Genomic DNA, 24,892 nt, shown 5'->3' on the forward strand with positions numbered 1-24,892 from the left:
GGACTGAGCTACTGGGTTTTTGTCTCCTGTGGTGTCAGACAACTACTGTGGTACTGCTCCAACTTCTGAGACACCTGGCCTTAAGGGCCTAGAAACTACCAGATTTTCAGCTCTCAGGTCTGATTTTGCTATTATTACTATTTCAACATGAGTTGGTTTAATAAATTATTTTTAAAATATAGATACTCATTTGATTGGTTCTGTGCTGCTAGAGATCCCTGGGTAATACAACTGCCATTAGTTGTCTAGAGAGAGGTCATTCCCTGTTACCCTTCCCCCATCTATGACTGACTGGTGAGGGTCCCAGTTTTGTCCAGGCAACCAAAGCTGCTGTGACTTTATGAGTGTGACAGGCCTGTCCTGCCTAGAAGGCAGCATTCCACAGACCTCCTCCCCATCAGCTGGCTCTTAACATTCTTCCTGTCCCTTCTTTTGTGATGTTCCTGGAGCCCTGGAGGGGGTGTATAGATGTCTCATTTAGGACCAAACACTCAATAGTCCTTATTTTCAATGCCTTAAGCAGCTGTGAGTCTCTCTGTTAACTGCTGTTTATTGCCAACAGAGATTTCTCTGACCAAGGAGTATTAGTCTGTGTGTGTGTGTGTGTGTGTGTGTGTGTGTGTGTGTGTGTATGTATGTATGTATGTATATTATATTTTATGTGTGTATTCACACACACACACACACACACACACACACACACACACACACACACACACACACACACTTAGGAAGGGGGCTGGAAAGATAACTCAGCAGTTAAGAGCACTGGCTGTTCTTCCATAGGACTCAGGTGCAATTCCAGCACCCACATGGCAACTCACAGCTGTCTGTAACTACAGTTCCAGGGGATCTGACACCTTCACATAAGCACACACGCAGGCAAAACACCAATGTTCCCAAGAAATAAAAATAAATTAAAATTTTAAAAATATTTAGGACTTTGACAACATGTCTATTTAATAGAACGAAAGCAGTAGACTCACCCCTAGGGCCTATGCCCTTCCTCGAAATGGGTCTTTGACTGGATTGACAACACTAGGCATGAACCTAGTGCTGGAATGGACCTCTGATCCAATCAAAGTCATTGACTTCCTCCGTAACAGTCGCGCCATAATTGCACCTGTGAGCACGCCTTGCCTGGAGGCTAGTATGATAGGTTCCAGCTTCTGAGGTTTACAGCCAGGTGGGACTGCTTAATGATTTTTCTTTCCCAGTTGCAATGATAGCCCTTTCCCACACTGTGAAAGCTAGCAAGGATGGAGGAAGCTTCGAGTTCATTCCTAGCATAGTTTCTCTTTATCCTGCAATCAGTTTGTGGTGTCTTCAGCAACAGGTCTCCTTCTGGTGGGCAAATAAGAGCAATGCAACAACTCCAGTTCTCTTTTAGGCTCTGCTTCACGAAATACTCTTCAGTCTTTTTACTTTGGCCATATTTGTGCTATTGAATCTACTGATGTCTTCTTTAGGGATCATAAAGTTTGTTCGCTTGCTTTAACTTTTTTAGAGACAGGGCCTCACCACACAGCTGTAGCTGGTCTGGAACTTCTTTTGTAGAGCAGGCAGGCCTCAAATTCATAGAGATCCTCCAGCCTCTGCCTCCTGAGTGTGGGGATCAAGGATACGGGACAGCACACCTAGTAGAGTTGATCAACATTTTTGTGGAAAAAAATTTATTCACCTTATATCCTGGTCATAGTCCCATCCCTCCTTGCCTCCTAGTGCCTCTCCCTCCCTTTCCCCCTCCCCTCCCCTATTCCACAGAAAAGGAGAGCTCCCCTTCCCATCCACCCCAGCTCATCAATTCACAAGATTGTACGTGTCCTCTTCCCCTGTGGCCTAGCAAGGCAGTCCAACCATGGGAAAGTGACCAAAAAGCAGACAAGCAAATCCATGTCAGAGACAGCCCCTGCTCCAAAGTTGGTCGTTTTTTCTTTTTTTAATTTAAATTAATTTATTCAGATTACAACTCAATGGTTATTCCCTCACTTGTATCTTCCCGTTCCTCTGTCCCTCACTCTTTCACCTTATTCCCCTCCCCTAGGTCTGTGACTGAGGGGGACCTCCTCCCCCATCATATGGTCACAGCCTATCAAGTCTCATATTGGTAGCCTGCTTATTCTTTCTGAGTGCCACCAGGCTTCCCCACCAAAGAGAAGTTGTCAAATATGGGGCACCAGAGTTCATTGCAGAGTCAGTCCCCACTCTCCACACAGCTGTGGAGAATGTCCTGTCCATTGGCTAGATCTGAATAGGGGTTCAATATATACTGTACATATTGTCCTTGGTTGGTGCAGTAGGTTGAGCAGACCCCCCTGGATCCAGATCTACCCGCCATGATGTTCTTCTTGTAGGTTTCTAGGACCCTCTGGATCCTTCTATTTCCCCATTCTCTCATACGTCTCTCACCTAGAGTCCCAGTAGGAAGTCCCCACATCTATCCCAATCTCTTGATAGGTAAAGACTTTCATGGAGCATCCCTTTTGGGCTAGTGTCCAATTATAAGTGAGTATATATCATGTGAGTCTTTCTGGGTCTGTGTTAACTCACTCAGGAAGATCATTTCTGGTTCCATCCATTTGCCTGCACATTTCAGGATTTCCTTGTTTTTAATAGCTGAGTAGTATTCCATAGTGTAAATGTACCACAGTTTCTTTATCCATTCTTCGACTGAGGGACATTTAGGTTATTTCCAGGTTCTGAAGATGAAAATGGAAACAATGATAAATGCACAGACAGAAGAAAGATGGGAACAAAAGTTGATCATTTTTAAAGTCTATTCTGTCTCCATCTTTTGGTTAGAATTGTTTAATCAATTTATATTTTGTAAATACTGTTAGTATTTGCATCTGATATTTTATTCTTTGCTTCCTGTATTTCATATGTTCTTTATGTCCCTTACTATTCCATTATTACCTTATTTTCTACTAGAATTACATAATTGCAGTTATTTTTCTTTCTCTTTATGGAATATTATTGGATAGATATCTTAGTGACTCCCCTTGTGGTTACAAATGACATCTTGAAACAATCTAGTTTGAACTAATGTTAACTTAATTTCAACAATATGCGTAGATTTTGCCCACTCACAGCTTTATTTTCTTCCCTTTTTGGACATAGTAGTTGTACAGTTTACATCCTTTTTACATTGCATTGCCATCAGCAGAGTTTCACAATTATTGTTTTCTATGATTGCCTTTTAAATTAGAAGTAAACATTGATCGAGTCAGTCCCCAGTTTCCACATAACTGTGGAGAATGTCCTGTCCACTGGCTAGATCTGAGTAGGGGTTCAGTGTTTACTGCACTCAGACATGAACCCTGGTGCCCCATATTTAACCACTTCCCCCCCCCCCATGGTGGAGAGGCTGGGTGGCACTCAGAGAAAGGATAAGCAGGCTACCAAGATAAGACTTGATAGATAGCCTATGACCATGTAGTGGGGGAGGAGGTCCCCCTCAGTCACAGACCTAGGGAAAGGAAATAGGGTGAAAGAGGGAAGGAGAGAGGAATGTGTGGATACGAGTGAGATGAAAATAATTGAGATGTAATCTGTATAAATTTATTAAATAATAAAAATTTAAAAATATTGACAACAAAGGACTGTACTTTATATTTGTTTCTTTGTAACCTTTAATTGTTACTCGATGTTCAACCATTTAAAATTAGCTATAAATGTCTAGTTGTTTCATTTTTCCATAAAAGGCTCCCTTTCATATTTATTTATAATAAATGATGTCCTGTGTTGCTCAGGAAAGACTAATGAATCCTTTTGCATCAGCCTCTCAAGTAGAGGCCACAAGGCCATATTGCCACACAGCCCCTTTAGTAGTTTTTGTAGAAAAGATTTGCTGGTACACGTTGCCTCCATTTATGTTTATCAGATGGTATCTTGATTATCCTTTTATTTTTGAAGGATATGCTTTGCAGACATGTATTTTTAGCCTCTTTCTTTCATCATTTTGAATGTGTTATTCACGAGCAATCTGGTTTCCATGGTTTCTAATAAGTTTGCTATACCTTGAGGATGATGAGTCACAGGTCGAGCTGCTTTCAGATGTTTTTCTTTTCCTTTGCCTTTTTAATCTCTTAAAGCATTCCTTTAGTGTGTGTGTTATTTAGTGTGGGGGAGTGTGGCGTGGGGGCATGTAGACACACATGTGTTATAGCAAACCTGTGGAAATCAGAAGACAAGGTGTGGGAGTCAGTTCTCTCCTTCCACCACTTGGCCTCCAGGGATTGAGTGCAGAGATCAGGCTTAGTGGCAGTCGCCCTCACCAGGGGACTCATCTTGCTGACCTCTTAAGGTTTACTTCTATTTACATGTATTAAGTGTACAGATTGACGGGCTCCAGTGAGATTTTTCACATCTGCACATAACACACACGGATCAAATTCAACCTCTTTTTAAAACCTTCACCCATACACTGGTCTCAGTCTTTGTCTTTTGAATGGTTTAATTATGATGTTTTAAGCTCTGGATTTGTATACTTACTCTAAGTGGAGTTGGTTGAGTTTCTGAGATATCCATGTCTATTATTTTCTAATCAAATTTCCAACTTTTGAGGGGTTTTTTTTTTTTGAGACAGGGTTCCTCTGCATAACAGAACCCTGGCTGCCCTGGAGCTCACTCTGTAGACCAGGCTGGCCTCAGACTCACAGGGATCCTTCCGTCTCTGCCTCCCGAGTGCTGGGATTAAAGGCATGTGCCATCACCACATGGCAACATATTTGCGATTTTTGGTTATCATTTTTTCAAATATTCTTCCTGCTTATCTCTGCTTTTTATTAGATTACTATTATGCATGTTATTCTTTGTCTGATAAACATAGTGCTCTCTTTTTACTATTTTCTCTTTCTGATTTTCATATTATATATCAAGTAAACTATCAATACATTGTTGCTGATTTTTTTGTTGTTTCTACTATTCAGTTCTGCTGCTGTGAACCTTCATGAAGCTATTCATCAAGGGTACTTCTTGACATAATTTCAGCCCTTTAAAATATATATGTATTTGTATTTATTCTTTGAGAATTTCATACATGTATACAATGTATTTTGATCATATCTCTTCCCATTCTCCCCTCTAACTCTTCCCAGACCCTTTGACTGCCTCCCTCTCCCACTTTCATGTCCTCTCATTAAATGTTTTTATAGCCCTCTAAATCCAAATAGTACTGCCTGGATGCAGATCGGTATGGGGCCATGCACTGGAATGTAGTCAACTTACCAAAAAGACTCCTCCTTTCCCAGCAGCCATCAGCTGCCAACCTCTCCTTAGCTAGGGGTGAGACCTTGTGAGTGCCTCCTTCTCCATGCTTGTTTGGTCTTGTAAAGGTCTTATAGAGAATCTTTGATTATATCATCTCTTGTAGCACAGAATGGAATAAAAATTATACATGCAATTAATATTCTTAGTATTCTTAGATCATATTGAGTTAACTAAGTAGAGTCAACATAATTATAAGCATATAGAATATTGTGTAAATAATAACAAAAAAATAAATCTCCTTTAAAAGGGCTGGAGAGATGGCTCAGAGGTTAAGAGCACTGTTTGCTCTTCTAGAGGTCCTGAGTTCAATTCCCAGCAACCACATGGTGGCTCACAACCATCTGTAATGAGACCTGGTATCCTCTTCTGGCCTGCCCCTGTACATGTGGACAGAATATTGTGTAAATAATAGCAAATAAATACATATTTAAATGTTTAAGCATATATAACAGTATAAGAGGTAACAAAAAGAGATGACCTGGGGCAATGGGAGTCAGCATCAGAAAATATTCATCATGAATTCTTGATTTGAATGTGGGGGCATATAGTCACAAGTCAAAGACTGTAGGTGAACTGTGGAAATATAAAAGAAAAAGATTCTTTCATTTTGGGGGAACATTTCTTGTCTACCAAATGATTTTAGTGAACTGATACTCATTTCTGATTTATGACTTATAGGACTGTAAACTATTAAATTTCTCTTTCTTAAGCCACTAAGTCTATAGTAATTTATTGCAACAGTATAGGCAATTGGTATATCAAGTCAAGATACCAAAAAAAATACATTGCATTTGTATGTCGGCAACTAATGATTTCGAAGTGAAAATAAAATACAATTTATGAACTTATTATAAAGAGAAATATTTTAGGATAAATTTGATGAGATATATGCTCTGGGAATTGAAGATTATTTTTACCTTTATACTAACTTAAAACTTCAATAAATGAGTAACACTCTCCAGAGTACAGGACCAGACAGGCTAGGCCCATATTACATGCAACAAAGCTGAATGTGACAGTAGTTTAACATGCTGTAACAAACATTTTAGTCTTTTTTCTTGTACAAAGCTATTTATGTAGTTGATGTGCAAGAAGAAAAGTATGATTGATATTTAACACTTCACAGATCATCTTTGATGAGTTATTTACAAGAGGCATTTGGGGAAATCTTTAGGATATAGCTCAAATAAATTATTTACCTGTGCCCTGCAGAAACATTTTAACCCCTCTTGCATTCCAAATAAAATCTTCATGCAGGCACCAGAGTTGCTGGTTACTCCACAAGTCAGCTAACCTTAAAATCCAAGTTCTCAATTCATGTATCAAATAGAAGAAATAAAACCCAAAATACCAATTACTGTAAAATTCATTTAGGCATGTGTGGTAGTCCACTCTAAACATTTCTTCTAAGTCTCTTGCATCCATGACACAAGCATCAATGAATACATTTCTGAGAAAGGAAACCATTCATTTCAATAATGGCATCACTGCTACATTCTCAAAAGAATAGAACAAAATCATAATTAAAAGAAGCAGTGTCCATTAGTACATGAGAAAAAAATATTTTAGAAAAACTGTGCCTTGCTTACACAGCAGAAATTATACAAATAAAGCACCAAAGTGACCCATTGTTGAAGTGGTTTTTATAAAACAGTGTTTGTTTCTCTTAGCTTATTTCTTAACCCAGCTATCACATAAATGACTAAGACTCTTTTATATTTGTTTAAAAATAAGCAACACAACCATCTTGAGCACTTTAAGTCTGTTCTTAGCCCTCTATGCTATTTTGTCTTAACTCCCAGCAAACATTCCAGCAATACTGGCACTTCGTAGCTTTCCTGGACTCCAGTTCCTTCTTCCTGATCTTCCTTGGACCTCTATCAGTGGCTCAATCCTTAACTCCTCCTCCCCTGACTGGCAGGAAGTCCAGCCCTATTCTCTGCCCTGCTCATAGATTGGCTGTAAGCTGCTTTATTGATATAACAGGAGGACAATTGGGGAGCAGAGTTTACATAACATTGAGACAGGAGATCAGAATTTAAACTACACAATAACCTAATGTCTACATTTCCCCCTTGTAGTGTAATAAAAGGCTCCTTTCCTTACAATAGCAAACTATATGTAATATAACAATTATAAAAATTATTAGGTAAGATTTACATTTGGCATTTTTGGACGAAGTATTCTAATATCTATTTATTTCTATCATCCTAATATCTATTAATTTCTATCATCCTAAACAACTTAAGTTTAACTGTGAGACTATAACTATCTAGTCTTCAACCCCAACAGAGACTTAAGAAGAAATAAACATTACCTAAATATGTAGGAAGTGCAGGCAAGCAGCTTCCAAAGGTATAGAAATGACAGAGATATTTATCTGCCTGGACAGTTCTTCAAATTTTTTCTATAGTGTTGTATCAGCATCATCAGCCTTCTGGCCCAAAATATTTGACAGACTTTTTTGTGAAGCAGGAATTATAAAGAACTTGCCTACCTTGTCCTTGCAAAGTTTGGCAGTCAACTCTCCTGCATCCAGTTTGTGCTGTTTGGACAGTATTCTGTTCGTAATTAATACAAGGGTATGTTCTCACCCAGTAGCTAGCATGCCACATATTAAGAAGCCTGAAGTAGGTTGGGATGATGCTAGGAGCAGACCTGTCTCATGTCAAAATAGCTTTAAGTTAATTAAATATTTAAATGCCATATTGTATAAATCTTGGAGGTTTTTGAAAACTATCTATCTATGTATCTTATCTGAATTGTTTGTTTTTAGCTATTTTCCATCTATCAATCTAGGAAGTATATTTTTGTAATTAACTAAACTAGTATCTAGCATGACCATGAGTTTGCTTGTCTGACTAATATACATTTCGTACTTATCCTAAACAGTTTATAAAAGCAGTTTTCAAAATGACTAGAAATAAACATTGTATTTTTAAGAACTACACAGGTACAATACCTTAGCATGTTGTAACAAAATATGATCTTAATTCTATACCGATAAAAGTAGATTTAATACTCTACCGTTTTACTTATCATTCTTATGGCCAACCACTTTAAGACTCTAACAAACATCTATTACTCATAGAATAATCAAAAACCATCCAATCCTCCACCCATGGGAATAGCATGTAGTTTTCTTTTTGGAGGGCCCAAGAAAATTGAGATATTGTCCCGTCTTAAGAAAGCTAGCTGAAACCTTTCCTATCAGACTCTGCATGCTGAGAAAGTTCAGAGCTTGACTGAAATCCTAACTGGAACAGTCTATGTGATGCTGGACAATCTAGATAGCCATTTTGAAATTGTCCCAGATCCAGATTTTGAAGAAGCAGTGTCATTGAGTCTGTGAGGTTGGATCACCCAGGCTACTAGTTTTGTCTTTTTTGGTGTCTGGTCCTCTTGCTCTGTCTTATTTGGTCTTCTTAATTTCTTTTCTTCTGTCTGCAGTCAAAATCTTCAGGAGGTTTCCCTCTGTCAAATCTTATTTCCAAAATTTGGGATGGAACACATAGCTTTTTGTTTCTTTTGAAACAAGAGTATATTCTCCTCCCCAAATAACATATTTCCTGTCTTCCATCTTGGAATTAGGATCTTTATATGCTGATCTAATTAAGCAGTCCTTTCTAAAACCCACTGTATCTTAGCAGGTATGTTACTTATCTCATTAAAAAATGTAAAAATCAATATATCATTATTTAATCTATTTGGGGGAGATATTATAGTCCCCTTCTGTTTTATGACCATCTTTTTTAAAATTACAATTGGATCTTTTCATAATTGTTTGACCTATAGGATTATAATTTATATCTATGACAGGTTTCATGTCATGTCTAAAGAATTGTTGTATTCCAATGGATACACATGCTGAAGCACCATAAGCTCCCATTTGCAAAGGCATCTCTAAGACAGTCACCATCTCTAACAAATGTGCAACCTTAGAATCACATTTTCCAGAATTTAAGACAAAATCCTATTGGAACTCTGAATATGAAATGCTGGCGTGGTGCATATATTTTAGTTCTCCAAACTTTGCAAAATGGAGCGTAAAAGCCATTGTATGACCTTGTTCCAAGGAAACACCAGCAGGAAATGCATATCTACTTTAACATATACACCTTCACACAGTAGTTGAACCTTCACAATACATATACAGTATCCAGTCTGACCATGTTAGCATATAGGCAAAACCTTTCTATCCAGCATTTCAATGGGATGCAATTCTGTGATTTCTTCAAACCTCTGTGGATTTTCCTCATCTGGAACTACCTATCTTGGTGTTATTGTAAATTCTAGATTGGATTTCTTGGAAGGTTCCCTATTTTGTTTCAAGGATTCCTCCAACCTCTCATCTGTGGCCTTTCATTTAGCATGTCATTTCTCTGTCTCTTCTTTCTCCAACTCTGTCTTATTCTGATCTCTCTAAAAGAGGACATACAAAACTGAAATGGTCACTGAAAAATTTATTTGTGCACTAAGAGAAACAAACTCAAATGGAATCCAGAAGCACTGTATCCTCCATCTTTATCAACATAGAAAATAATATTCTTCTTTAGTATCAAAACTTCTCCCTTTATGTCTTAGGCCCTGCTTTCCTTTTAGACCTTACCAGTTCATAAGTTTGAAGCCTTTCCCTATCTCTGGCTCCTGCTTCTGGGAGAGGCCTTTTTTCTGCCTCCTTCACTGGATCCTGACCCCTGCCCCACTCTGGGAATTTATTAGGTCCCCAGGCCTGCCAGAGTCCCTTCTTAAAGGCATTTAGTTTCCTGTCTTGGCTAGGAAAGTCTGACCTTGAGAAGCTTGCTTGTGTTAAAGAGCCACCATTTTTCTCTACTTAACTGCTTCTCTGGGGTTTGTATATATCAGACTTTGTTATTTTGCAGCAGGCTGGAGACCTTGCTGCTCTGCAGGGGGTCTGTCAGGAGGTTGTGAGCTCCTGATTTAGAAACTGTGGTTCCTCTCTTTTTGAACAAACTAAGAAACTGCTCTGTAGTCTTATTTTCTGCATAAGTTCTTGCTAGAGTACTGTAAAGTCTGCCCATCACTGGTATGCCATTTATTGAAGTGGTTTTTATAAAACAGTGCTTGTTTCTCTTAGCTTATTTCTTAACCCAGCTATCACATAAATGACTAAGACTCTTTTATATTTGTTTAAAAATAAGCAACGCAACAACCATCTTGAGCACTTTAAGTCAATTCTTAACCCTCTATGCTATTTTGTATTATTCCCAGCAGACATCTCAGCAATACTTGCACTTTGTAGCTTTCCTCGACTCTAGCTCCTTCCTCCTCATCTTCCTTGGACCTCTACCTATGGCTCAATCCCTACTTCATCCTTCCTGACTGACAGGAAGTCCAGCCCTATTCTTTCCCCCTGCTCATGGATTGGCTGTAAGCTGCTTTAACAAAACAGGGGGACAACTGGGGAGCAGAGTTTAGAGAACATTTAGAGAAGAAATTAGAATTTAAACTACACAATAACCTTGTGCCTACAACCCACACCAAAAAAATCCATGAGATTAACTCAAAGTGTGTCTCAATGAACTTCTATGAAATTAGGGTAGTTAATATGCAGTTATAATAGAATTAGTTAAGAAATAAAATATGCAGTTATAATAGAATTAGTTAAGAAATAAAACGATCCTTATTTTCAAGGTTTTTATAATAAAGTTTTATTTAAAATAAGTCTAAAGGCCACAAGAAATGTTTAAATTGAGAATTGTGGCCATTAAATTAAAATCTGTATTTGTGAATGTATGTTTCATCTGCTTATACCAATAATGATACATAAAACACTTTTACACACACATACAAATAAGTGTTAGATGTTGAGCATGGCTTGCTTCCCTGATGCTAAATCTAAAAAGAAACTAAATGACATTAGAACTATTTTAAAGCTGTTGACATAAAACATTTGGTGAACATGAGGAATACTTGAGGAATGATGAACAAATGATGGTGTCATGGTGGTAGGACAAATGTGAAAAATAACTGCCTGAGATGCACATGCATGTGTAATCTTTGTCTGTGAGACTTATCTGCAATTTTAATCAATACAAATAATATATACATATATTATACTTTATGGAATTATATCTCATCTATATCTACATACATTTCCACAAGTTCACTAACAGCTATACACTTTTTATTAAATTTTTTATTTTTGAGAATTTTATAGATGAGTACTCTATCTACATAATTTTCACCCTTCCCTCTCCTGCCTCCAGTTCCTTCTGTATCTCCTCTTTCAAATTCATGATCTCTTCCTCTTTATTATTGTTACGCATGCACATAGATACATATATATGCATACATAAATACAACCTGCTTAGTTCATTTGGTGTTATTCATATGTTATATGCATATAGGGCTGACAACTTAATATTAGATAACCTATGAGGGGATTGTCCCTGAATAAAACTGATTCTCCCTTTCTCAACAGCCATTTATTGGCTGTAATTCTTCATATAGAGGTGGAGCCTTGTGAAACTTCCCCCATTCAAGCTAGCATATCAACTGGTGTTGTTATTGTGCGGGTCTTCCTTAAACAACTGTATTGTTGAGATCTCTCCCGTTATGCCTAGAAGACAGTATTTTACTGTCTGGTTCTGGTCCTCTGGCTCCTGTAATCTTTCCACCTCCTCTTCCACAGTGTTCTTGGAGCCTTAGCAATCAGTGATGTTTTGTGCCAATCTGATCTGTGCATCCCACGGTCACTTATTCTCTGCATTTTAATGAGTTGTGCAGCTCTATAACAACCTCCACCTGCTGCAAATACAAGCTTCTTTGATGAGGGAGTGAGAGCTACAGTTAACTATGGGTATAACCTCTTAAATAAAACAAAAAATTGTATCTGATAAATGTACACGCTTTTTTATACAGAATTGACAAAATGAGAGCAGCTTGCTTAGCTGTGTTACTGAGAGTTTCATAATGATCACGTTTCAGTTTTACTAAAAAAAATGTAGAAATGGTTAATGAGATTTTTCACTATAGAGCAATGGAAGCTTCCTTAGACATGTGCATAAAAGAGGCTAACATTTTTCTCAGTCATAAAAACACACTAAAATGTTGGCCTGTGCAATATAAATAATATGTACATTATTTATATTATAATATAAATACAGTAATATTTCAAAATGCAAAAGAAGAGTAATTTCATTTGAAAGTACATTAAAATGAGGGAAAAAGGGGGATTGTAGTTGAACAGAAATGTTTAACTCGTTTCTTCAAAACTATTTAAAGGATCTTTGAGAAGATAAGGAACCTACCAAAGATAAATAAAGACACTACTTAAAGTAATAATGGAAGATTTTAATCAAAACTACACTTCTGCAATAGAAGGAACAGACCATCGCAAACTGAAGACAGTGTTGATTTGTGTGAAGGTGACAAGGCTTCTTACAGTGACAACAAAGGAGATGAGTAGGAACAAAGGATCGGGATCAGTTAGAAATGAGAAGTTAGTACTGCACAAACAGGAGTCTAGACCCTGTGAAATTTATCTGGATTTCCTAACTTGCATCACTCAGCGACATGCCTCTCCTCCCTTAGAGTGGGATTTGAAGGCAATATGTATCCTCAAGCATCTGGTAAAACAAACAGTGAATACTTTTGGCAGATGGGAGTTTTCTCAGAAAGGCTCGTTGGTGAGAGATCAGGGTAAGAGTTTGAGGGAAACTGTGTAACATCATTCTCTGGTTGTGGCTGTTAGAAAATGCATCAGTTTTTATTTGACAGGCTGTTAGAAAATACACCAGGCTTTAGGGGCCAAGGTTGAGCTTACTGAAGAAGCATCAGAGGAGTCTAGCTAGAAACCATTCAATGAGATAATCACTGTCCAGTCCAGGAAAGAGTGAATTGACTTGAGTTCAATCTCACACATAGACTATAGTAAAAGAAAAAAAAACCAACTTATTTCTTCAAAAACATGACCTTTTTCAGAAATAAGACTACTTTTAAAATTCAAGGAAAAGAAATAACAGAAAAAATGCAACCAAGCTATAAAGGACATTCACAAAATCATTACTGAACTATAACTTATTTGGAATCCAACTTCAGCTCCATAATTTTACATGATTTCTGAACTTTAAAGCCATTTTCTCTGATAGACAGAAATTGATGTCATCAAATGTGTCAGAGTATTTAGAAATTACAGTATTTTAGATACAATGATGCTATATGAGGAATTTATAGATTCAAATGACTAAATTGCCCGATAAGAAAATACAATAGAAAACACAGTAGGCCGACATTTTGGGAAACCTGGAAAGCAATTCTTAAAATCTAAAAATGTCAATTAGTAAGTGAAATAATGCACGATGTTTTATATTTTTATTTGTTCTTGAGAATTTTATACAAAGTGTTTTGATCATATTCAACGTCCCCTTGCCCAACTTCTTCTAGACACATTCCCCTTACATACCCACCCAACCCTTAGGCCTTTTCTAAATCTATCAAATCTAATTTATGCTGCTCATATAGTCTTGAGTATGTTGCCTTCACTAGAATGTCAGCTACCTACCAGGGGCCACACCTTTAAAAGTAACTCTTCCTTTCCCAGCAGTTTTTTTTTTCCAATAGCTAGAGTGGGAGCTATAAGTTTCCATATGATTTTTTCAAAAGGTCTTTTGTGTTATGATTCCCTATATTACCTTCTCTATGCTGATTTCTCACCCCTACTCCAGTTTAACTTTTTGTGATGGATTGAATGAAAAATATCCTTGATAGGCTCAGCTATTTAAAGATTTGGTCCCCAGTTGATTGCACAGGACGTTACAATTAAGAGATAGTCTTGAGTCTCCAAAGAGAATTTACACATTAGACTTTTAAACTGCATTGAGACTGAAAGAGTATGGGGACTTTTGAAGTTGGACTGTGTGTTTTGCATTATTATTGATGAGTAGATAGGAGCCAGGGAGTTGTCCATTATGTGGGCTGCCTCTTCACTCAAACGATGGTATCCTTTGTTGTACAGAGTTATTGAACTTTAAGAGGCTCCTTTTAGTAATTGTTGGCCTTAATGCCTGCACTATTGGGAACCTGTTCAGAAAGTCCTTTTCTGTGCCAATTCAATCATAGTCTCTATTTTTTCTCTCTTATATTCAGAGTATCAAGTCTTATGTTGAGTTTCTTTTATTTGGGGGGGTCCGCTGATTTTTATCCTGGTTACTTCATGATCATGGGCCATTCGTTTGCCAAATGCCTATGTTGGCAATGACAATAAATATAAGCTGGTCCCTAGAGTGCCTTGCACAAGAGGCAGCACCACTGAAGAATCTCCAGCTCCAAAGCAATTGTGTGAGTCTTAGACGACCTTGGGGAAACAGCTAGTGAATGCTAATCCTGGGCTTATTTAGCTTCACTCTACCCTCTGTCTTCCAGTGTATAGATTATCTTATCATCCTTTTGCTTGGTGCGTTTGCTCTGTTTGATACAATTCATTTTTTTCTATACTTGCTTTTGTTGCTCATACCTTTGATATTCATCCTAAAACTATTTACCTACCCAAATGTCATGGATACTTTCCCTGAGTTTTCTCCTGTTAGTTCCATAGTGGTTACAATGAAGAAAGTGTATAAGAAGGTGGAAGAAAATCTCTTTGATTGGTCAAGGAGTTCAAACTAACATCTAGGTAGAAGAGAAAAGTTCTCTTGTTCTTTTGGACAATAGTGTGATTAGAATTAGCAAAGGTGCTTCTTATATATTTCAAAATATCTAGAAGGGACATTTCTGAGTGCTCTCATTTAAAGAACATAATTATTTTGGTTTTACTCATATTTACATATAGGTATTAATATATAAAAATATAATATATACCATATATAGCCATGTATACATTGTACCTAGGATCCACATTTGAGGAAGAACATGCAATTTTTTTACTTTCTGAGTTTGGGTCACATCACTTGGCACTATTGTTTCTACATCCATCCATTTCCTGGAACTTTTATGATTTCATTTTTCTTATAAATGAATACAGTTCCATTGTCCATAATACCCTGTTTTCATTATACATTCATCAGTTAATGGACAACTAGGCTCGATCCGTTTTCTTATTATGGGAAAAAGGACACTTGGGACATGAAAGGGGGAAAATGGAAGAGACTGAGGGGGCTACAAGGAGGGTTAAGGGTAGCAGGGGTTATGGGGTTGATGGGAATAAAAAAGAATCACTAAAACACACTTTGTTCAAACTGTCATAATGTCTTATATTATGCTAATTGGTAAAAAAGATAGGTGGGGCACAGTTGTCTATGCCTTTAATTCCAGCACTCAGGAGACATAGAGATGCAGATATTTGTGAGGTTAAGACCATCTTGGTCTAAATAGTAAATTTCAGATCAGCTAAAGCTGTATAGTAGGACACTGCCCAAATACCCCAGTTGGCATTAATGTGGAAAGGGACATGTAGGGAGGAGGATGTGGTAATGGAAGGAAGATAACATTTTAACATTTAAGTTTTATATAAATTGCATAGGGACTTAGGGATGTAGGATGTCATAAACAACATTTAAATTTTATATAAATTGCATAGGGGCTTAGGGATGTAGCCTAGTGGGAGAACACTATCCCACCATGAACAAAGCCCTACAACTATCTCCAGAATTATAAATATGTTTCTAGATCAGACAACAGAAAACATTATAACAGTGTATTTAAACTTTTCATACATAATATTTAATTATCATCAATGTTATTACTATTTGCTATTATTTATGAATCATATTGTAGCTATGTTTGAAAATATCATTCATGTAGGTGAACAGAAAGTAATAAACATGTAATTTCGTAGGAGTCCTCACCTTTCATGGTCTATGTTGTTGATGTAAAAACACAGCTCTCACCTCAAAGGGGATAAAAGGTATCCTGCAGTCAAATATGAGTGACCAGGACCCAAGAACACACATTAAGGTTGCCCCAAATACCATGTTCCAACACAGCAAGAGGTTTTTAGACATTAAAGAATAGCTAAAGCCATGTGTAGTGGTGCATTCCTGTAATCCCAGCACTTGGGCAGCAGAAGCAGGCAAATCGCTGTGAGTTTGAGGCCAGCCTGGCCTACAAAGTGAGTCCAGGACTGCCAAGACTACACAGAGAAACCCTGTCTTGAAAAAACAAAAACAAGATAAAACAAAACCAAAACAACAACAAAAGAACTGAGCATGGTGGTAATGCTTCCAACCCTAGCACTCGGGAGGCAGAGGCAGGCGGATAGATCTCTGTGAGTTTGATGCCAGCCTGATCTACACAGTGAGTTCATAGCAAACCAGGGCTACATAATAAGACCTTCATCTCATATATATATATATATATATATATATATATATATATATATATATATATATATATATATATATCAAAGGTAAAAGAAAGTAATAGATTAAGCCAACTTTAAAATACATTAGTGGCATCATCAGGTGGGTAGGTAAAGCAGGGAAATCTATACCAGGGAGCTTAGATTCTAACTGATGACATCCTTAGCCTTTGGGGGAAGCTGGAGGCCTGTTAGGGTTTACCACTAATCACAAAGATATTAGGTGACACTCAGAGCTCGGCAATGATGCCTAGTTAAGGGCTACAGACCCAAAATAATTTAGCTCCAGACCTACAACATTCCTATTCTCCACAAGAATACAAATTCTAATCAGCCAATCATCCTCAGACAATTCCTTGGTAATAGAGCCAGGGCTTTTTTTGTCTGGGAACTTACGATGTCCAAGCAATAATGTATATGTGTATTACTAATTATTCTATTATATTTTCCTGTCTCATTCTGGTTACTTTTGAGCTACTAATAGCAGTACATGGTCCCAAATAATTATTTGTTACTTAATAGGTAGTTCTTCATATGGTTGGTGGCATTCTCAAATATCTTTTTCACTTGTTTTTCAAACATTCTGATGAAATGTAATTGTATATCCACTTTTGTTTGATACTTCCAAATGTTTTTCTTAAACCTTAACATTCTTACACCAGTCAGAGTAAGACTATCTCAAAGAAGACCATGTAAAGCAATTCAGCGGTGTTTACAGCTACTCATGCTGCTTTGCACAATGGTGTAATTCATCTGGATGGCAGGTGGTTGGTTGGAAAAATGTCATTTTATTTTTACAAAAACAACAACACTCGAGGTAGTCTCTACGTTGTCTGAAAATCGATTTATGATAACTTTATTTTCATTTTTTTATTTGGGAAGAATATAAAAGAAATATAAGAATCTGATTTTATTCCTTTCCCTGAATCTAGATACAAAAGATAGCCTTGAAATGTTGGAAATTTGAGGCAATGCTCATCATCTGTTTTGTTTAGTAGCTTTAGCAGCTTATCCTGGAGTGTTGGCTTGTTTCCTGGAGTGTTGGCTTGTTTTTAAAGAGTGGTAAATCTCATTAGGGCTTTTGATATGTCAGGTTCTGGAACAATAGTGAAGAATCCATTGCATGAAACTGAACAGTGAAAACTATATTCTCTTGACTTGTACAGCTTTTCTCAGTTGTGCTCTTATCCCAATCTACCTTTTCAGGACTTATGTACCCCCCCATATCAGTAGGGTGTACTGGAAGGCCAGGAAGAGATGGAACTGGTTCATATTCACAAAGCAAGGAAAGAAACACTCTCCCTGCAGCCTTAGTCAGAGGCAGGCAAAGTCTACAGTCTCTCTTTTGGGATTCTGCTTCAGGGACATGCCACACAAAAAAGAAAGAAAGAAAAGAAAAGAAAAAAAGGAGAGCAGAAACAAAAAAAAAAAGTGCCTCTGTGGTATTTGTTTCTCGTGACTTTTTAAGGTTGCCAGTCACCCAAACTTTCTATCATCTTCCTGCTCCCACCCTGGGCCATTTCCCATGAAATGAGCAGGCCTGTTACTTCATATGCTCCCACAATATATACTGTTTCACTCCAAACCCCAAAGCCCTGGATCCGAAGGAACATGCAGGGAAACCTGTGAAATAGGACTCAGCCTCTGCATCCCTAGGCTGATTCTCCCACTGCTGATGGAAAAACCACTTCCCCTTTTTAGGACATAGCATGCCACGGTGTTCATGCACAGCTTACCCAAAGTTACAGAGTTAATCATGATAGGAAAGTTTGCAAAAAAAAATTTTTTTTCTTGGCACCCAGGGAAATATTCCCACTAACAAGCTTTCTCTGAGGGAAGCTTGACTCTTATTTCAACTTCTCACCTCATAGTCAACATAAAGAAACTGAAGAAATATGGTGTTTCTCCTTCCCAGACCATACTGGTCTGTACTCAGTGTGTTCCATCAGAAGAATCTATTTAAAGCTCTAGAGATAGTTCTTCTCAACCTTGCTAATGCTGCCACCCTTTAATACGGTGCCTCTTGTGGTGGTGACCTCCAGCTACTTTTGTTGCTACTTCATAATGGTCATTTTGCTACTGTTATGAACAATAATGTAAACATCTGACGTGCAATATGTATGATATGCAGCCCCCAAAGGGGTTGAGGATTTCTGCTCGGAAGTCACTGACTCTACTGTTGGGAAGGGATCCATCAGGTCTTCTAAGTCTGGGAGCACTGAATCTTCATCACGAAGTTTCTGTGGAGATGGCAACTTGCCCAGAGAAATTAATGTTGCTGACAGCATTTTCATTGCTAAATAATATTCCTACAGCAAGCTCTATGCATATATATAGTAGTTTTCCTGGACAATGTAACCTTGCATTCTGTTTCTGTCAAATGAAAGGGCAACTTCTCCTTTAATACCCAACGTGCAGACCTTTGTGCTTGTTATAGCACATCCTAGCATAAGAATATTAGTGAAAAGAGTTGGTTTTTATTTCTTGAGTGCATGCTCCTACACATGAACTGCCAAGGAGGGATGCTGGGTGAACTGAGGCAGTAACTTTTAAAGATGTCTGAAATAGAAACTTGATCACTTTTCCTGCAATCTATATATCAGGCATTATACCATCTTCTGATTCTAAGGTAGGTAACACTTGCTATAAGGACCTTATATGCATACTGATGTTTATCAATGAACGTAGGTTTATGAATAGATAAGGGCCATCACAGGTTGAAAATACCATATGTTGAAACACCCTTAACACATCTAATCTACAGCATCGCTTAATCCAATTACACTGCAAAGTGTTGGCTGCTGTGGCTGGGCAACTGGCTTCAAGCTACAGCTCACACTTGTTCAGCATCTCAAGCATTACCACTCCAGCCTCTACCACAGCAAAAGGTTAAAGTACAAAGCTTGAAGTTGTGTTCCTGCTGAATGAGTATGGCTTTTACACCTCTATAAATTTTTTTAAATGTATTAGACAATTTGTTACACTAGAAATAGTCTCCACTGGGATTCAGTGTTCATCAGAGATGGGACTTTTATTTTTCAATTAACAAAAGATGCTACTAAGGCTCAGAGAGGTTAAGCGTTTGATCTAAGCTGAGGTCTACAAAGCCTGATTACATTATTTACGCTCCATCTCCCTCACTCTTAAGAATACTGTCCCTTTCTGCACCTCAGCCCCTCCTCCCCCAGATTAGACACTAATTGGACCTCAGAGACTGATGCAAAAAAAATTTCTCTATCTTTAACTCCCTACCCCACCAAACATCAATGAATATTTTTCCCCACGTGAACATCAGGCCAGTTTGTGTCCCTTGTGACAAGACTTCCAAAGCGGTGAAGGAAGAAAGCTACCAGAAGAATAACTGGAGCCTGAGTTACCTAGACCTTTAAATAAACAAAGCAACAGGGACATTGATGGAGGTGGTGAAGGGGGAGGTGTTGGGAATTGAATGTTTCTTTAGAGTTGGACTGGAAGCTAAGAAGATGGATGGAGAGGGAGTGGCAAAGGAATGAAGGAAGTTACAATAATATCTTTAGAAAGCAGGTTTTCAGCCCATGGGTTGCGACTCCTTTAGGGGTCAAATGATCCTTTCACAGGGGTTGCAAATCAGATAGTTACATTATGAGTCGTAGCAGTTACAAAATAACAGTTACAAAGTGGCAACGGAAATAACTGTATGGTTGGGGGTCACCACAACATGAGGATCTGCATTAGAAATCATAGGAAGGTGTCAGAGCAAAAGGAATGGCTCTTAGATCCTTGAGAAAAATTTTTGACATATATTCACAGCTGTAATCCAGTTTTAGTAAATGTACTTAAAAAACGGAAGCAGGGGCAGTGTGCTGCCTAGAAGAAATAATAAATATGACCATTTTGAGCCTTCCCAAGCAGGCATTTGAAAGAAGAGATGAGCTTTCCTAGAGACATGGCCTTATGCCTCTAGAAGCTGTGCTGGAGTCATTGAAGGATCTTCATACAGGCTTTGGAGGAAGTTATCTTGTACTGAATGCTGCAGCCATAAGGACACTAAGCAAATTACAAGCAGACATTTCTCACCAGAATGTATAGCTCCACTTTGGGAGGAAGGATTCTTTTCAGTGCAAACTGAAAAGGACACTAGCCAAAGAGGAGAAAATTATCTCAAAATTCAGAATAGGTTTATGAGGACCAATGCAGCTGACAACACAAACTTCCCTGGCATGTTGATACTGAGAGATGGCCTCTCTGATAGGCACCCATGTGAAATATCAGAATCAGAGTTTTGTCTAGTCTATACAGTGTCTCTTGAGAATGGGACTCTGGAAACCTATCTCCTCATGTTCCCTATAAGTTACTGCACCTGGTGTGGATACACGCCCATCATTTAGCCGGGTACAGGCAACAGGATGCCCACGAGTTCCTCATCGCTGCCCTGGATGTCCTGCACAGGCACTGCAAAGGTGACGATGTTGGCAAGGTGGCCAGCAATCCCAACCACTGTAACTGCATCATAGACCAAATCTTCACGGGTGGCCTGCAGTCCGATGTCACCTGCCAAGACCCATGCTGGGACATTAGTCTGGACTTGCCTGGCTCTTGCATGTCCTTCTGGCCCATGAGTCCAGGGAGGGAGAGCAGTGTGAATGGCGAAAGCCACACACCAGGCGTTACTTCCCTCACGGACTGCTTGCGGAGGTTTACGAGGCCAGAGCACTTGGGAAGTAGTGCCAAAATCAAATGTGGCAGTTGTCAAAGCTACCAAGAATCTACCAAACAGCTCACCATGAAGAAGTTACCAGTTGTGGCCTGCTTTCACTTCAAACGGTTTGAACACTCAGCCAAACAGAGGCGGAAGATCACTACGTACATTTCCTTTCCCCTGGAGCTGGATATGACACCATTTATGGCGTCAAGTAAAGAGACCCGAATGAATGGGCAGCTGCAGCTGCCAGCCAATAGCGGGAACAACGAGAATAAGTATTCCTTGTTCGCTGTGGTTAATCACCAAGGAACCCTGGAGAGCGGCCACTACACCAGCTTCATTCGGCACCACAGGGACCAGTGGTTCAAGTGTGATGATGCCGTCATCACCAAGGCCAGTGTTAAGGATGTGCTGGACAGTGAAGGGTATTTACTCTTCTATCACAAAGAGGTCCAGGAACATTAGTAACTTTACACAACACAACACATGCATATATGCTCACACACTATACACATGCAATGTAAATAAATGTAAAAAGAAAAAGTAAATGTGAAAGAAATGAATGGAAAGCTTTCTAAAGCTACACAAGGACTTACCTAAGATAACAGGTGATGGAATTTATACAACAGCAAGCACCAGATATAATATAAACAAGCTGTTTATCACAAACGAGGAAAAGTCAGAATAAGAAATAACCAGTGATCAGTGTCTACATGCTGTTAACTAGGTGGAAGTAGGGATTGCTCCATGTCAGTTAGTGACAGTTACCCCTTTAGTTTACAGGAAAATAATGGAATTAAATCACAAAGAAGTCAATGCTGCCTTATTTTAGTGGAGGCATATACAAAACAACAGCAGATTTATTTTCTACCGTGCCTGTGCTCCTCTTATATACTAAATTCAGCATGAAAGGCAGTGTAAGCAGGGTTTAATGTTTCCTTTTTCTACAGTTTTGCATTGATTATGTGAGGGTTTATAATACTAATCTCTATTCTTGGCCTTGCACTTCAGATGCACTGACCATAAGAATAGTCTGTTCTGAGAGCAATCAAATAAGCTGCAAAAGAAATCCCACCACTTCCTCACAAGACCCAAACTGTCGGAAATTGTAAAATAAATAAGCCCAGGCCTATACTACAGAATGATTCTGAGAAGTTATCAGTGGATTCAAACTGTGAGAAGTGCCCAAACAAGGGGCAGAAGATGGGGCCAAGATCACTTGTTCTGGTAGACTAAGGAAGCCCTAGCCCATGACGCGAACAAAGCTTATTCCACATGGCAAGCTGTTTGCAAGAGTGCTCTGTGCCCTAGAGAGATAATAGCTTTGATGCTGCAAATTGGGTTTTAGCTACACTCACCCAGCAGGGGACTTTGGTAGAGTTCACTCTTAATTTTTCAGTTACAAATTGACCACTGGAAAGAGAATGACTTGATCATATCAAACTCCTATTTAATTCCATCGGAATGGAAATACAGCTAGACATGATAAAGGCAAGTTTGTAGTGCTCTAGGCACATGGAACGTCAAACTTTCAAGGAGGTGGTGGGCTCAAATGAATGTGGTCTAATATGGAGTAACTACTGTACATACACTCTTGGATTCCTTGAAGGCTTCTACGTCCGTGTACAATCTGACCTAAGACAATGTACAGAACTAAGTTCAGCCTTAAGCAAAGGGAAGGTGGATTAGAGAACAGACTGGGGATTGGAGTGCAGCCAGTATGTGCTGTTTAGTAATCATTTGCAGATCATAATGCCCTCATGGGAGATGCCTGGGTGACTATGGCTACTTTGTCTGATGTCAGGCCAAGATTTTAGTTTCTCTCTTTGCTTCACATCCTCCAAATTGTGATAACAATCTCTTTTCAAGTTTCCTTATAGATCTGAAGAGTGTGCATGTGTCGGGGAGAAAGCATGGGAACTAAAGAGTAGGTCATTGTAAGTTATATTGCTGGTACCACATCTTAAATAAAGATAGACTATTTCCACATGCCTCGGCCAGTCTCTTCCTGAGAAGCTGAGAACATAGGGATCTATACACTGAAAGATTGTTGGTCACTCAGTTACTATTAAAACTGAAGCCTATGACTTCTGATCTGCTTCAGAACCATTCTCTTCATCTGACCACAGCCCCTACTGGTTTAGGATTGTGTGTGTGTGTGTGTGTGTGTGTGTGTGTGTGTGTGTGTGTGTGTGTGTGTGTGTTATATAACATATATAATATATATATGTGTGTGTGTGTATGTGTACACACATATATGTGTGTATGTGTGTGTTCCCAACCTTCCAAATGCTGCAACAACCCCTTCATATAGTTCCTCATGTAGTAGTAACTCCCAACCATAAAATTATTTTCCTTGCTAATTCATAATGATAATGCTGCCACTGTTATGAATTGTACTGTACATATCTGATATGCAAGCTATCTGATATGTGACCCCTGAGAAAGGGTCTTTTGAGGCCCCCAAAGGGGCTGAAACCCCCAGGTTGAGAACTGCTGACACAGGATAAATAGGAATCAGTGAACACCCTTAGATGATCATCCTTTATCTATTCACCTGATAGGGACTAGAAAGCAATGAAGTCAGGACGACCTCTAGAAGTGTAAAGATAATGTGCTGTATGGTTTTTCCTGAGGAGGCATGAATATATATCTATTCACCTCAGACAGGACATCAGTAACAGGCCATTGAAACAATGTGGCCCAAGTTAGTCTTAGTGAACCCATGATTTTACTGGAATTATCTATACAAGTATGGATGAAGGGTTACTTAGAGGAACATGGGTAACTCAAAGACAGCTGCATCACCAAAAAGCCTACCTCAGCATTGGTGACTTCCCACATCTACATGGCTAGAGTTCCCTATATAACTTGTAGACAGTTCAGCTGGTTAAAGACTCTCCTCTAACCCACAATTGTTACTGTTTATATAGCCTTTGGAAGAGGGCCTTAAGACTATTTTACGTTTCAGGAACTTTCTGAGACTTATGAGTTGTTCACTTCCTGTGATAGTTGCTTTTCTGCTGTTGTAATAAAATACGATGACTAAAGTACCTTAGAGAGAGAAGGAATTTATTCTTGCTAAAATTTCCAGGTCACCGTTCACCATCACAGAGAAGTGAGCAGGAGGAGCTTCAGATAGCTGATCACATTGCATTTATAATCAAGAAGCAGAGAACAATGAATACTTAGACTCAGTTTCTTCTCTCTTTTAAATTGAGTCTGGGGCACAGTCCATGAAATGATGCTGGCAACAATCAGGGTAGGTTTTCCCATCTCAGACACATTTTAAAACTCCCTCACAGGCATGCCCACAGGCCAACCTTATCTACGCCAACCCTCATTGAGATTCCCTTCTAAAGGTGATTTTTCAAATCCAGCCAAACTGACAATTGAAATTAACCAGCGCACTCCCTAAGTCTTAACGAAGCCTCATTCCAGCAGACGGTGTTTTAAGTCAGAGGACGCTGCTCTGGAACAGACATAAAACTTCAAGCCTTCACAGCTGAGTTGCAGTCTGCCATGAGCGTCAGCTGATCAACGTGTCTACAGGAAATGACTATTAGGTTGAGGAGTCCCACAAATTGACTTTATTCCTGCCTAGGCCTAGCGTTGCTTAC

The 24,892-nt window shown here is 38.7% G+C and overlaps 1 protein-coding gene across 1 annotated transcript in view; it reads left to right on the plus strand.

Moving 5' to 3' along the window:
• The window catches only part of LOC311601260 (ubiquitin carboxyl-terminal hydrolase 27-like), a gene marked incomplete at both ends in the record, with an annotated part of 38,655 nt that extends 16,918 nt beyond the window's left edge, over positions 1–21,737 (plus strand). Inside the window, one exon of the mRNA XM_084788642.1 lies at positions 20,881–21,737. Within this exon, the coding sequence (XP_084644768.1) occupies positions 20,881–21,737 (857 nt within the window). The remainder of the gene's footprint in view (positions 1–20,880) is intronic.
• Between the last annotated feature and the right edge of the window lie 3,155 nt (positions 21,738–24,892).

Source organism: Acomys minous, assembly GCF_964271855.1.
Source record: "Acomys minous genome assembly, chromosome: 7".
NCBI lineage: Eukaryota > Metazoa > Chordata > Mammalia > Rodentia > Muridae > Acomys > Acomys minous.